Consider the following 16,361-nt stretch of genomic DNA (forward strand, 5'->3'; position numbering starts at 1 on the left):
AAAAACGAACCTGCCTCCACCACTTCCACAGGAAGCTCATTCCACACAGCTACCACTCTCTGAGTAAAGATGTTCCCCCTCATGTTGCCCCGAAGCTTTTGTCCCTTAATTATCAAATCAGGATGTGGGAGGAAACCGGAGCACCCGGAGGAAACCCACCTTGTCACAGGGAAAACGTGCTAACTCCACACAGGCAGCACCCGAGGACAGGATCGGACCCGGGTCTCTGGCGCAGTGAGGCAGTGGTTCTACCAGCTGCACCACCGTGCCGCCCTGAGGATTATGTTGCTAGGGCTGGTGACCTGAATGTGACTTGTCGACTCTTTGCAGTGTGATGCAGGGTGACACGGAGGCGCAGCGGTAGAGTTGCTGCCTCACAGGAGTTTGCACGTTCTCCCCGTGACTGCGTGGGTTTTCTCCGGGTGTTCCAGTTTCCTCCCACACTCCAAAGACGTGCAGGTTTGTAGGTTAATTGGCTTGGTAAATGTAAAAATTGTCCCTCGTGTGTGTAGGATAGTGTTAATGTGCGGGGATCGCTGGCCGATGTGGACTCGGTGGGCCTCCTAACCCCTGTCCCACTTAGGAAACCTGAACGGAAACCTCTGGAGACTTTGCGCCCCACCCAAGGTTTCCGTGCGGTTCCCGGAGGTTTTTGTCAGTCTCCCTACCTGCTTCCACTACCTGCAACCTCCGGCAACCACCTGCAACCTCCGGGAACCGCACGGAAACCTTGGGTGGGGCGCAAAGTCTCCAGAGGTTTCCGTTCAGGTTTCCTAAGTGGGACAGGGGCATAATTCCGCGCTGTATTTCTAAACAAAACTGAACTAACCTAAAGCTAAAGACCTGGGCTGTCGAAGTTCATAAAAAGCTAGTTTAAAACAGAAGATAGACAGTTTCTGTATGGATGTATTCAAAAGAGAATTAGATATAGTCGTGTAGGAAGGAACTGCAGATGCTGTTTCAAACCAGACACAAAAAGCTGGAGTAACTCAGCGGGACAGGCGTGGGTGAGGTTTCAGGTCGAGACCCTTCTTCAGACTGCATCGATTGTTGGGTGTTGGAGTTTTATTTTTGAACGAAGGGCGACAGGAACGTGCCTGTAACTGCGGCACTTGTTGTGAAATAGGAGCCGCATTTGGCCGGGATGGATTAATGTTCCATTTCCTTTACTGTGACAACAGATTTGATGTATCATGAATCATAGATGATGCTAGGAAATTATTATTGATTGCAGGAGTGTGCAAGTCTCTACCTAGACGCGGGCTGGATCACCTCGCCTGCCATTTAGCCAGAAGGATCAGGATTGCTTCGGGGGGGGCGAGCCAATTGCCGGTCGGGGCCAGGCAGCGCAACGCTGTTCTCGCTCAGACTTGACGAGGCCCACACACGCGCGCACACACACCAAGCAGAGCGACTTGTCTGCCTGGGAAAGAGGAGGAGTGGACCATATGGTCCCTCAAGTCTGCTGGCCCAATTCTCCTCCTTGTCCACTAGCCTGCCAGATATGTCACAGTGTCCAAAAACACCTATGGACTGCAGCCATGCACACGCACGCACACACACACACACACACACACACACACACACACACACACACACACACACACACACACGCACGCACACGCACGCACACACACACACACACACACACACACAGACTGAGGGTCCGCAAACACCAGCCGGCCGTGGAAGTCCTTGCCACAGACGGAAGCGGAGGCCAATTTGTTGGGAATTTCTATTGCGGGGATTGACTGAGATTGAGACCTGTAGGAGTAACTGCAGGTCCTGGTTTAAATCCAAGATGGACACAAAAGGCTGGAGTGACTCAGCGGGACAGGCAGCATCTCTGGACATCAGACAATGGACAATAGGTGCAGGAGTAGGCCATTCGGCCCTGCGAGTTAGCACCGCCATTCAATGTGATCATGGCTGATCATCCCCAATCAGTACCCTGTTCCTGCCTTCTCTCCATATCCCCTGACTCCGCTATGTTTAAGAGCCCTATCTAGCTTTCTCTCAACCCAAAACTTCACCCGTTCCTTCTCACCAGAGATGCTGCCTGGCTCGCTGTCACTTCAGCTCTTTGTCTCTGCCTTGACTATGAATTTAACAACAACAAAAAAAGTGCTTCGTACTTTGCACACTGAGTGGATTGGACAGCAACTCTGGAGTTTAGTAGGATGGGGGTATATCTCATTGAAACCAAACGTATAATGAAAGGCCTGGATAGAGTGGATGCAGAGAGGACGTTTCCACTAGTGGGCGAGTCTCGGACCAGAGGGCACAACCTCAGAATAAAAGGACGTACCTTTAGGAAGGAGATGAGGAGGAATTTCTTTAGCCAGAAGGTGATGACTCTGTGGAATTCATTGCCACAGAGGGCTGCGGAGACCAAGTCATTGGGTATTTTTACAGCGGAGCTTGGCAGGACCGTAACATCTATAGAAGGGAAAGATAGATCAGCCACGATTGCATGGTAGAGTAGACTCGAAGGGCCGAATTACCTAATTCTGCTTCGATGTCTCTTGAACTTATGACATGGATAGGCAGCGTTTCGGATCGGGACCCTTCATCGGAGTGATTGTTAAAGGGGGAGAAATGCCTAATTCTGCTCCTCTGACATGAACTTATGAAATATCTGAGGCAGAGAACTCATCAGGCCATGTGATAAGAGTAGAATCAGGCCATTCGGCCCATCAAGTCTACTCCACCATTCAATCATGGCTGTCCCTCCTAGCCCCATTACCCTGCCCTCTCCCCATAACCTCTGACACCCGTACTAATCAAGAATCTGTCTATCTTTGCCTTAAATATTTCCACAGGCAAAGAATTCCACAGATTCACCACCCTCTGACTAAAGAGATATCTCCTCATCTCCTTCCTGAAAGAACGTCCTATAATTGCTCTCCCACTAGTGGACTAACCCCCACTAACTCCAATGCTCCGACCACTCGCTACACAGCTAGGAAAGAGGGAGACCTATACACTAAGTGACTACGCTGAAAGTGAGTGTGGAGTTGGTAATCTTACTGGAGGGACAAGTTTGGAGGGATATGGACCAAGCGCAGGCAGGTGGGACCTAAGATCATAGAGCAGAGGAAGATGGTCCACTCCTGCGAAATCCAATGAACTGACGTGTAGTACACACCGGAGCGTAACTTCCGCCATTTTAGTAAACCCGACCCGACTTCAGTTATGCCTCTCGCAGTGTAACGAGCGTTGCGGTGGAACAGTTTGTGTGTTTTTAAATGTTTTATTTGCTCCGCTCTACGATCTTTGGGTGGGACTAGTGTAGCTGGGACATGTTGGCCGGTGTGGGCAAGTTGGGCAGAAGGGCCTGTTCCCACACCTTATCACTCTATGACTCTGTGACTCTACTGGGCCCTCAAGTCTGGTCCTGCAAGCTGGGGGCGAGGTAGGCCTGGATTAATCCCTGCAGCCCCATCCCACAGCCTCACATACACAAGGCAAGTGAAGCTCACTGACTGAGACAAGCTGCCTAATCTGCTCCTTTCTGTTCATCTCTTCCAGCCAGAAGAGCTGACAAACGTCTTGGAGATTAGTAACATCGTGTTCACCAGCATGTTTGCCCTGGAGATGATTCTCAAGCTCACTGCGTTTGGTTTCTTCAGCTACCTGAGGAACCCGTACAATATTTTCGACGGGATCATCGTCATCATCAGGTGGGTGACGGATTGTGCGATCGGCCCGAGCCTCCGCTCAGGGGTCGACGAGTGGGGTACGGGGGGCTGGTGCAGCCACCTCCCAGCGAGTTATGACAGAAAGCTGCCTAAAATACAACAATTCCTCCAGTTTGATGACCTGGAAAAGATCATCCACACATTCATCTCCTCCCGCCTAGATTACTGCGACTCCCTTTACACTGGCATCAGCCAATCTTCCCTGTCCCGCCTGCAACGGGCCCAAAACGCCGCAGCAAGACTCCTGACGGGCACCCGAAAAAGGGACCACATCACCCCGATCCTGGCCTCTCTCCACTGGCTCCCAGTGCGGTTCCGTATAAACTTCAAGATTCTCCTCCATGTCTACAAAGCCCTCAATGGGCTTGCCCCCACCTCCATTAAAAGTCTTCTCACCCACCACTCCACCTCCAGGCCCCTCAGATCGGCCGACTTGGGGTTGCTGAATATCCCGCGGTCTAGGCATAAGCTCAGGGGCGACCGCACCTTTGCGGTTGCAGCTCCTAGACTGTGGAACAGCAGCATCCCCCTTCCCATCAGAACTGCCCCCTCCATCGACTCTTTTAAGTCAAGACTAAAGACTTATCTATACTCCCAAGCCTTTCCTGACATCCACTGGGCGGGGGCTACATGTATATATGTATGTAGTTTGTTTGTTTATACTATTCTTATAACAAATGTAAAGCACTTTGGCCAACGAGAGTTGTTTTTTAAATGTGCTATAGAAATAAATGTAACTTGACTTGACTTGTCTTGCCAAAAAAAGCCTTTCCCGTGAATGGGAATGAATCGGCAGCTAGTATGGTTTAAAATGGTTGAGTGACGCAAAAAGCTGCAGTAACGGCAGTCACGGTTAAGGGCGGTCACGATGGCGCAGTGGTAGAGTTGCTGCCCTACAGCGAATGCAGCGCCGGAGACCCGGGTTCGATCCCGACTACGGGCGCTGTCTGTACGGAGTTTGTACGTTCTCCCCGAGACCTGTGTGGGTTTTCACCGAGATCTTCGTTTTTCTCACACATTCCAAAGACGTACAGGTTTGTAGGTTAATTGGCTTGGTAAATGTTAAAAAAGTGGGTGTGGGATAGTGTTAATGTGCCAGGGATCGCTGGTCGGCGCGGACCCGGTGGGCCGAAGGGCCTGTTTCCATGCTGTATCTCTAAAGTAAACTAGACTAAACTAAACTCAGCGGGACAGGCAGCATCTCTGGAGAGAAGGAATGGGTGACGTTTTGGGTCGAGACCCTTCTTCAGACTCTTTGAGGTTAGAGTAGGCAAGGGGAGTGGAAAAGTTTAGACGGTTGATGTCACGCTGGCAGTTAGAATTAAAGAGGTCTGGAGAGGGTCGAAGGCCGTTCTGGGGAGTCCAAGAGGAGGGGGTCCGTTAGAGACGGGAGAAGGGGGTCATCACTGGTTGGTGAGGACTCCTAGGTGGAGGGGGCTGTTGACCCCCAGCAGGACCAAAAACAAGACCTGTCAAAGGGCGGATGAGCTCCTAGCGAGCCGATGGCCATCCACACTTCAGTAGAAGTAGCGATCACTGTCGTACACGGCATTGTAAGGAATGATGATAAAGCACACACACACACACACCAAAATCCTGGACTTCCAGTGGCGGACGTCCGCAGGAACTGGAGGACAGAGATGTGTGGTGCCTCCGTCAACGTCCCCTTCAGAAACCAGCACTGGATATATTCAAGAGAGAGTTAGATAGAGCTCTTAGGGCTAACGGAATCAAGGGTTATGGGGAGAAAGCAAACTGATTTTGGATGATCGGCCATGATCATATTGAATGGCGGTGCTGGCTGGAATGGCCGAATGGCCTAGTCCTGCACTGAAATTTTCTATATTTCTATCGAAGGTAGACACAAAATGCTGGAGTAACTCAGCGGGTGAGGCAGCATCTCTGGAGAGAAGGAATGGGCGACGTTTCGGGGTCTCTGCAGTTCATTCTTACACATTCTATGTTTCTATTACAATTGACCCATTTACAGTGTATAGATACATGATAAGGGAATAACATTTAGTGTCCACCCACTCAGGCATGTGTTATCATTGCGAGTGGCAACATGGACATTGCCATGAGAGTTGCCAAAGGTCCATCCATGTTAGACACCAAACTGCTTGCAAACCTGAGGTGAATATTCCATCACAAGAACAGGTGAACCAAGATTTACTGAAAATCAGAAAATCGCAGATGCTGGAAGTCTACAATAAAATCCTGCCCTGTGATTCAACATGATCATGGCTGATCTGCCTCAGGTCCCAAGTCAGCTCCTGTGTTCTTATTATCCTGATCTTTCAAAGTTGATCTCCATCTATACATAACTAAAAGTCTTATCTTGTATGTATGTTCCTGAAATACAGCCAAAACGGTACAGGATAGCGCTACAATTTTAGGGGCGCCTGACTCGCCATTCGCCTGCAGTGTGCAGTATCAAGTTTCGTTATATTTTAAAAAGTAATTCACTTAATAAACGTTAATGAACTTGAATGGGACGAGTTTCATCGTGGCAGTCACGTCTGCGCAGTGCGCTCCCATTTGCTTGGCCCGGTATCGTGCGTGCGCAGTCAGGGGAGGGTTCCAAGCCCGGCGGCAGCGCGCCCAGAAGGAACGAAGGCACGGAATTTCAAATAACTGATCGTCTCGAGGATCTCTGGCGTCCCAACGGGGCCCCAACGGGTCGACCAGTCCTCTTTAAATACCTCCAGTGATCTTGCCTCCACAATTCACCAAGATGGAGGGTGACAGAGAGTCCTCACCCTGTGTATGAGGACATTCCCTCACAACTCGATTTCAAATGACTGCCCCATTATTTTGAATCCATTAGCACCCAACAAAAGCTTTTCACTGTACCTCAGTACACGTGACAATAAACAAAACTCAAACTATGTCTACTCGTTCGAGATTCTCTCGCTTGGAAACACCCTGACATTTAACTGTTATGCCCCCTTAGAAATCTATAATTCAATAAGAACACCCTAAATTCTTATAAACTCCGGAGAATACGGACCTATCCTCTTTAGTTTTTTAGGACAGTTTCTTCCCAGCTGTTATCAGACAACGGAACCATCCTATCACCAATTACAGAACGGTCCTGACCTACCATCCACCTCATTGGAGACCCTTGGACTATCTTTAATCGGACTTTTCTTGGCATCATCTTGTACTAAATGGTTTTCCCTTTATCCTGTATCTGTACACTGTACTACGGCTTGATTGTAATCGTGTATATAGTCTTTCCGCTGACTGGATAGCACGTCACAGAAAAGCTTTTCACCGCACCTCGTTACACGTGACAATAAACTGAACTAAACCATTTGTGAAAGGACAATCCTCTCATTCCAGTAATTAGCCCAGCGAATATCCTTTGGACAGTTCCAATTTGAATTAGGAGAACCAACACTGTACATAATACATTAGGCATCCTGTACAATAATAATAATAATGGATGGGATTTATATAGCGCCTTTCTAATACTCAAGGCGCTTTACATCACATTATTCATTCACTCCTCAGTCACACCTGGGGCAGACTGACGGAAGCGTGGCTGCCAATCTGCGCCTACGGCCCCTCCGACCACCACCAATCACTCACACACATTCACACACAAGCAAAGGTGGGTGAAGTGTCTTGCCCAAGGACACAACGACAGTATGCACTCCAAGCGGGATTCGAACCGGCTACCTTCCGGTTGCCAGCCGAACACTTAGCCCATTGTGCCATCTGTCGTCCCACAGATCTAACTTTGTTTTAAAGTTCCAATAGTAAATACAAAAATGCCATTTGCTTAATTACTTGCAGCACCTGCACACTAGTTTTTTTACATTTTATGCACAAGAACTTTCTGACCGTCACTCATTTAAACTCTCTCTCCATTTACATAATAGAACATAGATCAGGACAGCCCACAACGTCTGTGCCGCTCATGATGCCAAAACTAATCTCCGCTGCCTGCACGTGATCCATATCCCTCCACTCCCCCCCCCCCCCCCCCCCCCCCCCCTCCCCACAAAACCTCTCTAAAAACCTCACAAACGCAACTATTGTATCTGCCTTCACCATTACCCTGGCCGTGCGTTCCAGGCACCCACCACCCACTGTGTAAATAGATTCGCCCCGCACATCTCCTTTAAGCTTTGCCCCTATCACCTTAAAGCTACCCCCGCCAATCTTTGACACTTCCACCCTGGCTAAAAAAAGTTCTGACTGTCCCCACTATCAATGCCTCTCATGATTTTAGAAACCTCTATCTGCATTTTGATAGACAGGAAAACCTAGGTCCTCCTGAACTTCACTTCATTGCAGTCTTTGTCCATTTAGATTACAGTTTGCCTATGATTCTGCCCCTCCCTCACACTCACCGAGTTGCCCATTCCCCGAGTTGCCCATTTACCCAGTTGCCCATTCCCCGAGTTGCCCATTCCCCGAGTAGCCCATTCCCCGAGTTGCCCATTTACCCAGTTGCCCATTTACCCAGTTGCCCATTCCCCGAGTTGCCCATTCCCCGAGTTGCCCCTTCCCCGAGTTGCCCATTCCCCGAGTTGCCCATTTACCCAGTTGTCCATTCTCCGAGTTGCCCATACTCCGAGTTGCCCATTCCCCGAGTTGCCCATTTCCCGAGTTGCCCATTTACCCAGTTGTCCATTCTCCGAGTTGCCCATTCTCCGAGTTGCCCATTCTCCGAGTTGCCCATTCTCCGGGTTTCCCATTCACCGAGTTGCCCATTCTCCCAGTTTCCCATTCACTTATCCTATCTATATGCTGTTGCAGAATCCAAATGCCCTCCTCATTTTGGCATGCAGTCCCATCGAGCATAGAACATAAGACTGTACAGCACAGGATGTTGCCATTCAGCCCCCAATGTCCATGTCCAAGGCAAAGTCTTATCTCCCCTCCATTCCCTGCATATTTGTGTGCCGATCCAAACGTCACTATCATATCTGCCTCTACCGCCATCCCTGGCAGCGCAGTTCAGGCGTTCACCGCCCTCCGCTTAAATAGCTTATCCCACACTTTAGACTTTAGTGATACAGTGCGGAAATAAGCCCTTTGGCCCGCTGTGCCGACCTGCGATCACCTGTACACTAACACTATCCAACATGCTGGGGACAATATTACAATCCTGTACGTCTTTGGAGTGTGGGAGGAAACCAGAGCATTCGGAGAAAAACCCACGCGGTCACAGGGAGAACGTACAAACTCCGTACAGACAGCACCCATAGTCAGGATTGAACCCGTGTCTCCGGTGCTGCAAGGCAGCAACTCTGCCACTGTGCTGCCCAAATCTTCTTTTATTTAAAACTTTAGTGTAGAAACAAGGACTCGCAGATGCTGGTTTGTACACAAAAGAGTCTGAGGAAGATCCCAAACCGAAACGTCATCTATCCACGTTCTCCAGAGATGCTGCCTGACCGGCTGAATTCCTCCAGCACTTTGTGTTGGTCTTTATAACAAGTTGGCATGTTAGCCTTTATAACAAGAGGAGTCGAGTATAGGAGCAAAGAGGTCCTTCTGCAGTTGTACAGAGCCCTAGTGAGACCACACCTGGAGTATTGTGTGCAGTTTTGGTCCCCTAATTTGAGGAAGGACATTCTTGCTATTGAGGGAGTGCAGCGTAGGTTTACAAGGTTAATTCCCGGGATGGCGGGACTGTCATATGCTGAGAGAATGGAGCAGTTGGGCTTGTACACTCTGGAGTTTAGAAGGATGAGAGGGAATCTTATTGAAACATATATGATTGTTAAGGGTTTGGACACGCTAGAGGCAGGAAACATGTTCCTGATGTTGGGGGAGTCCAGAACCAGGGGCCACAGTTTAAGGATAAGGGGTAAGCCATTTAGAACAGAGACGAGGAAACACTTTTTCTCACAGAGAGTGGTGAGTCTGTGGAATTCTCTGCCTCAGAGGGCGGTGGAGGCAGGTTCTCTGGATGCTTTCAAGAGAGTTAGATAGGGCTCTTAAAAATAGCGGAGTCAGGGGATATGGGGAGAAGGCAGGAACGGGGTACTGATTGGGGATGATCAGCCATGATCACATTGAATGGCGGTGCTGGCTCGAAGGGCCGAATGGCCTACTCCTGCACCTATTGTCTATTGTCTATTGTGTCCTTTCTCCTTTACACTTTGCCCCACTCACCGTACAGCTATGCTTGGTTGCCTTTCCACACGTGCTGCCTGATCGCCTAGGTGTTTCCAGCGCTTTCTGCTTTAAGGTTTGACACGGGATGCAGTGTGCTCTTATGAAAAATCCCTTCCATGCCAGTGTTTACGTCGCACTTTAAAAGGTCTCGGCAGCCTTGTTAGTTCGTGTTGCCAACTTTGTTGAAGCATCCTGGAATTGGGAGACCGAAATTGGTCTTTCACCATCCAGAGTTGCTGAATGGAAGATGGATTGCAGGGCTGCCAGAAGATATGTCGTAGGGTTCTTCAGGTGACTGTTTTTTTCTCGAGTGCACCAGATCATCACCTGCAATCATCTTGTGCACCTTTTGTGTACCAACGCCTGAAATGTTGGAACGAACTCAATCAATGTGAGTTTCATGAACAGCACCATCTCAGTTGAACTAAACTCAACAGGCATGCCTATTACTTATGGTGTCACATAGTGTTCAGTTCAGTTTAGAGATACAGCGTGGAAACAGGCCCTTCGACCCACAGAGTCCGCACTAACTAGCGATCCCCGCACATTAACACTTTCCGACACACACTTGGGACAATTTACATTTATATCAAACCCAATTAACTTACAAACCTGTACGTCTTTGGAGTGTGGGAGGAAATCGAAAATCTCTGAGGGAACGCATACAGGTTAAGGGGAGAACGTACAAACTCCGTATGGACAGCACCCGGAGTCAAGATCGAACCCAGGTCTCTGGCACTCCAAGCGCTGTAAGGCAGCAACTCTACCGCTGCACCACTGTGCTGCCACTAATGTCATAGTGTCATATTCCCAACTTGCCCATGCTAACCAAGATGACTTGTCTACGCTCATCCCACCTGCCCGCTGACTAACACACACATGCACACGCACACACGCACACACGCACACACGCACACACACAGACACGCACACACACACACAACACACGCACACACAGACACTACACACACACACAACACACACGCACACATACATGCAGACACACACGCACGCACACATGCACAGACACACACGCACACACACACACACACACACAACACACGCACACACATAAACACACACGCATGCACACACACACGCACACACACACGCATGCACACACACACACACACACACTACACACACACACACACACACACACTACACACACACACACACACACACACACACACACACACACACACACACACACACACACACACACACACACACACACACACACACACACACACACACACACACACACACACACACACACACACACACACACACACACACACACACAGGAAGTGGTCCATTATCCATTATACTGAAGCCAAACAACTCCTTTAAGTCAAAGCCCTCATGGCCTCTGAACAAGTAAATCCAGATCCAATTTTCTTTTTATTGCAGGATTATCAGTTTTCTGGCCAATGTCGTTTTCGCACATTTACTGCAGGGATGATAGAATTAATCAAATTCTGCTTTTACAGCCAAGTGGTTTTGTAACATCTTCCCCACACAGTTGCCCATGAGAAAACGTCCATTTTCTGTGACACACTGTTGCTCTGGTTGAATGTGAGCCTGGTTTTTATAGCACCCCAGGCTGCCGCAGAGCAACTTTACAGCCAATTCTGTTGTCGTGCACTCTGTAGCTGCTTGAACATGACAATGTCCCCAAAACTGGAATTTGATGAAGGCCAAGATTATTAATTTGATTGGCAATGGCTGAGGATAAAAAATAAATCCAGGGAAGCAGTGCGGCACGGTGGCGCAGCGGTAGAGTTGTTGCCTTACAGCACCAGAGACCCAGGTTCAATCCTGACCACGGGTGCTGTCTGTACAGAGTTTGTACGTTCACATCATGAAAAAAAAAGAAGAAAAAAAAAAGGATTTGAGTATAGGAGCAGGGAGGTTCTACTGCAGTTGTACAGGGTCTTGGTGAGACCACACCTGGAGTATTGCGTACAGTTTTGGTCTCCAAATCTGAGGAAGGACATTATTGCCATAGAGGGAGTACAGAGAAGGTTCACCAGACTGATTACTGGGATGTCAGGACTGTCTTATGAAGAAAGACTGGATAGACTTGGTTTATACTCTCTAGAATTTAGGAGATTGAGAGGGGATCTTATAGAAACGTACAAAATTCTTAAGGGGTTGGACAGGCTAGATGCAGGAAGATTGTTCCCAATGTTGGGGAAGTCCAGGACAAGGGGTCACAGCTTAAGGATAAGGGGGAAATCCCTTAAAACCGAGATGAGAAAAACTTTTTTCACACAGAGAGTGGTGAATCTCTGGAACTCTCTGCCACAGAGGGTAGTCGAGGCCAGTTCATTGGCTATATTTAAGAGGGAGTTAGATGTGGCCCTTGTGGCTAAAGGGATCAGGGGGTATGGAGAGAAGGCAGGTATGGGATACTGAGTTGGATGATCAGCCATGATCATATTGAATGGCGGTGCAGGCTCGAAGGGCCGAATGGCCTACTCCTGCACCTAATTTCTATGTTTCTATGTTTCTATGACCCATGTGGGTTTTCTCCGAAAACTTTGGTTTCCTCCCGCACTCCAAAGACATACAGGTTTGTAGATTAATTGGCTTGGTTATAAATGTAAAATTGACCCTAGTGTGTGTGTGTGTGTGTGTGTGTGTGTGTGTGGGCACAGGGCAGTGTTAATGTGCGTGGATCGCTGGTCGGTTCGAGGGTTGCCAACTTTCTCACTCCCAAATAAGGGACAAAAGGTCAAAATACGGGACAAATTCGCGACGGCAATTCGTTGACCAACTCGGCCGTGGCTGGGTGAATGATGAGTTGGCCCGGGTGCTGGACTGCACACGAAGCCCAGCCGGCGGGCCAGCTGAGGAGTTTTGGCCCGGGGGCCGTGCAATGTCGCGCCCCATCCAACTCGTGAACCGATGATCGGCCATGAGAAGGAGGGGTGGTGGTGGTGTCGGCGGTAAGCGAAGGTCAGACGGCTGGCCGGGCTGCCGACCGACGGGGCCACGGGCGAGGAGCTGCTGCTGCTGCTGCACTCCATGGGCTGCACTACGTCGGGACGGGTGAGGCGCGCCGGACGCGGCGCTCCGACCCGACAGTCCCCTCGACCCAAGTAGTAGCGGTCAAATACGGGACAAGCGCGGTCCCGTACGGGACAAACCAATTTGGCCCAATATATACGGGATGTCCCGGCTAATACGGGACAGTTGGCAACCCTAGTCGCTGCGGACCCAGTGGGCGCGTTTCCGCGCTGCATCCCTGAACTAAGCTGTCAGTGTTTTTATTTATCTTTCTTACGTACCTTTTCCCGGGGCAGCGTGTGCGAGATTGTGGGCCAGTCAGACGGGGGCCTCTCCGTTCTGCGCACCTTCCGTCTGCTGCGGGTGCTGAAGCTGGTGAGGTTCATGCCCGCTCTGCGCCGACAGCTGGTGGTCCTGATGAAGACCATGGACAACGTCGCCACCTTCTGCATGCTGCTGATGCTCTTCATCTTCATCTTCAGGTAGGTCCTCTCACCGCCCAGCACCCGCCTCTAAACTGGTACGGGCGTCATGTACACAGGTCGCGGGGGGGAGAACGCAGGGAAATGGGATTGAGACGGAAAGGTAGTTCAGCCACCATGGAATGGCAGAGTAGACTTGATGGGCCGAATGGCCTAATTCTGCTCCGAGAATTTATGAATATACTCCGAGAATTCGCAAGTTCACAAAATCACAAGTTATAGGAGTAGAATTAGGCCATTCGGCCCATTGAGTCTACTCCATCATTCAATCATGGCTGATCGCTGCCTCCTATTTTCCATTTTCTATTTTCTATTTTCCATTTTCCGGCCTTCACCCCATAAACCTTGACTCTTTCAATGCTGTCTCTCAGTACTGCCCTTCTGACAATAAGTGCTCCATCACCGAACAGTGTATAGACAATAGACAATAGGTGCAGGAGTAGGCCATTCGGCCCTTCGAGCCAGCACCGCCATTCATGGAGGGGGAGATATCTGCTTAAACTCTGTGGATAATACTGGGTGGATTGGTTGAAGCAGATTCCTGGAGTGCAGACATTATTGGTCTTACCCGTCCTGCTCTGCCCCTCCCAACTCCCATTGGACAGCCACCATGAGCTCCCATGGTCCTCTCTCACCTTGCAGTGCGGCCCGGTTGCCGTGGTGACGAGGTTGACAAGGCCGCATCCTGCCGGCCCAGTGCATCCTCAAAACCCCGCAAAGCGTCTAATTGAGAAATCTAACTGCAAATTAACGTGGTTCGAGCTTCGACTGGGCTGCATAATTGGTGTGAAGATTAGAAAGAAGATGAAAGCCAATCAGGCTGGCTGTCGGAGCCATCTGGGCACTTTAGGGAAATTATTTTAATTTGACTGAATGACTGAAGGGACAGATGGGGGGTGTGACTAACCTCCAACGCCTACAGCGAGCAAAAGCAAACGTCTGGAGCAACTCAGCGGGTCAAGATATATCGTTAGAGGAATAGATTGGGTAGGTGCATAGAGTCTCTTGCCCAGAGTGGGGGAATCGAGGATCAGAGGACATTGGTTCAAGGTGAAGGGGAAAAGATTTAATAGGAATCTGAGTGGTAACATTTTCACACACAGGGTGGTGGGCGTATGGAACAAGCAGCCAGAGGAGGTAGTTGAGGCTGGGACTATCCCAACGTTTAAGACACAATTAGACATGGATAGGGCAAGTTTGGAGGGATTAGGACCAAACGCAGGCGGGTGGGACTACTGTAGATTGGACATTGTTGGCCGGCATGGGCAGGTTGGGCCGAAGGGCCTGTTTCCACTCTGTATCACTCTATGACTATGACGAGTGTAGATTAGACATGTTGGCCGTTGTGGGCAAGTTGGGCCGAAGGGCCTGTTTCCACGCTGTATCACTAAGCTGCATTCAGTTCTCTCCAAGGCTTCTACAAGGACTGGTAAAGAACCTTGCCCGAAACGTCAACCACCCCTTTGACTCCACCGAGGCTCCCTGACCCGCTGAGTCCATCCACTCAGCATCTGCAGTCTCTTGTGTCTCCAAAGTGTCCCTACCCCTTTGTTATCACCTCATCCACAGCCAACAATAGACCATTGTGGGCTCCACCTTTCCTTGGGTCATCGGAGCCCTCGTTTCCCTCCCTCCCCCCCGACTCCACCATTTTGACGACTTCTGATTCCCCGGACCCCACCATCTTATCTTATCTCCACCATGGACTCCGCTCTCGACACCCCTACATCCCCCATCAGGAGGGCCTTAAACAGTCTGAAGAAGGGTCTCCACCCTGAGCGTCAGCTATTCCATTAAGGAGGTCAGAGAGGGATCAGAAGGCAAAGGTGAGAGGTTAAACCTCCAGATAGCTCCATGATCGGAAAGGTAGAGAAGCATAAGATAGCATAAGACTGAGGTCTGAAGAAGGGTCTCCATCCGAAACGTCACCAATTCCATTAAGGAGGTCAGAGAGGGATCAGAAGGCAAAGGTGAAAGGTTAAACCTCCAGGTAGCTCCATGATCGGAAAGGATAAGATAGCACAAAACTGAGGTCTGAAGAAGGGTCTCGACCCGAAACGTCACCATTCCTTTTCTCCAGAGATGCTGCCTGACGCGCTGAGTTACTCCAGCAATTTGTGTCTATGTTCTGGTTAAACTGTTTATTTCTGACCTCCCTCTTTCCTCTTCCCTCAAGCATATTGGGAATGCATATCTTTGGCTGCAAGTTTAGCCTGAAGACCGATGGTGGGGACACCGTTCCTGACAGGAAGAACTTTGACTCGCTCCTCTGGGCCATCGTTACAGTCTTCCAGGTAAGTGTGACGTCAACAATGGGCTGGGACTTGCCCTGGAGGCTGGAGAAAGGCCACAGAATAGTGAAAGGCCTGGATGTAGTGGATGTGGAGACGATGTTTCCACCAGTGGGAGAGTCTAGGACCAGAGGCCACAGCCTCAGGATTAAAGGTAGACAAAATGCTGGAGAAACTCAGCGGGTGCGGCAGCATCTATGGAGCGAAGGAAATAGGCGACGTTTCGGGCCAAAACCTTTCTTCAGACTGATGCAGGTCGGGCGGGAAGAAGAAAGGAAGAGGAGGAGCCAGAGGGCTGAGGGAGAGCTGAGAAGGGGAGGAGACAGCAAGGGCTACCGGAAATTGGAGACGTCAATGTTCATGCCGCTAGGGTGCAGACTGCCCAAGCAGAATATGAGGTGCTGCTCCTCCAATTTCCGGTGGTGCTCACTCTGGCAATGGAGGAGGCCCAGGACAGAAAGGTCAGGTTCGGAATGGGAGGGGGAGTTGAAGTGCTGAGCCACCGGGAGATCAGGTTAGTTAATGCGGACCGAGCGGAGGTGTTCAGCGAAACGATCGCCAAGCCTGCGCTTGGTCTCAGGATTAAAGGGCGTTCCTCGAGGAAGGAGATGAGGAGGAATGTATTTAGTCAGAGGGTGGTGAATCTGTGGAATTCTTTGCCACAGGAGGCAATGGATATTTTTAAGGCAGAGATAGAAGGATTCTTGATTAGTGCAGGGTGTCAGATGTTATGG

At 49.9% G+C, this 16,361-nt stretch overlaps 1 protein-coding gene across 1 annotated transcript in view; it reads left to right on the forward strand.

The window, feature by feature from the left end:
- cacna1i (calcium voltage-gated channel subunit alpha1 I) overlaps positions 1–16,361 on the forward strand; it is a 252,978-nt gene that overhangs the window by 126,804 nt on the left and 109,813 nt on the right. The window contains exons 8-10 of the mRNA XM_033013140.1: positions 3,532–3,683; positions 13,151–13,336; positions 15,513–15,630. Coding sequence (XP_032869031.1) covers positions 3,532–3,683; positions 13,151–13,336; positions 15,513–15,630 — 456 coding nt within the window. The remainder of the gene's footprint in view (positions 1–3,531; positions 3,684–13,150; positions 13,337–15,512; positions 15,631–16,361) is intronic.

The sequence above is a fragment of the Amblyraja radiata genome, chromosome 38 (assembly GCF_010909765.2).
Source record: "Amblyraja radiata isolate CabotCenter1 chromosome 38, sAmbRad1.1.pri, whole genome shotgun sequence".
In the NCBI taxonomy this organism is placed as follows: domain Eukaryota; kingdom Metazoa; phylum Chordata; class Chondrichthyes; order Rajiformes; family Rajidae; genus Amblyraja; species Amblyraja radiata.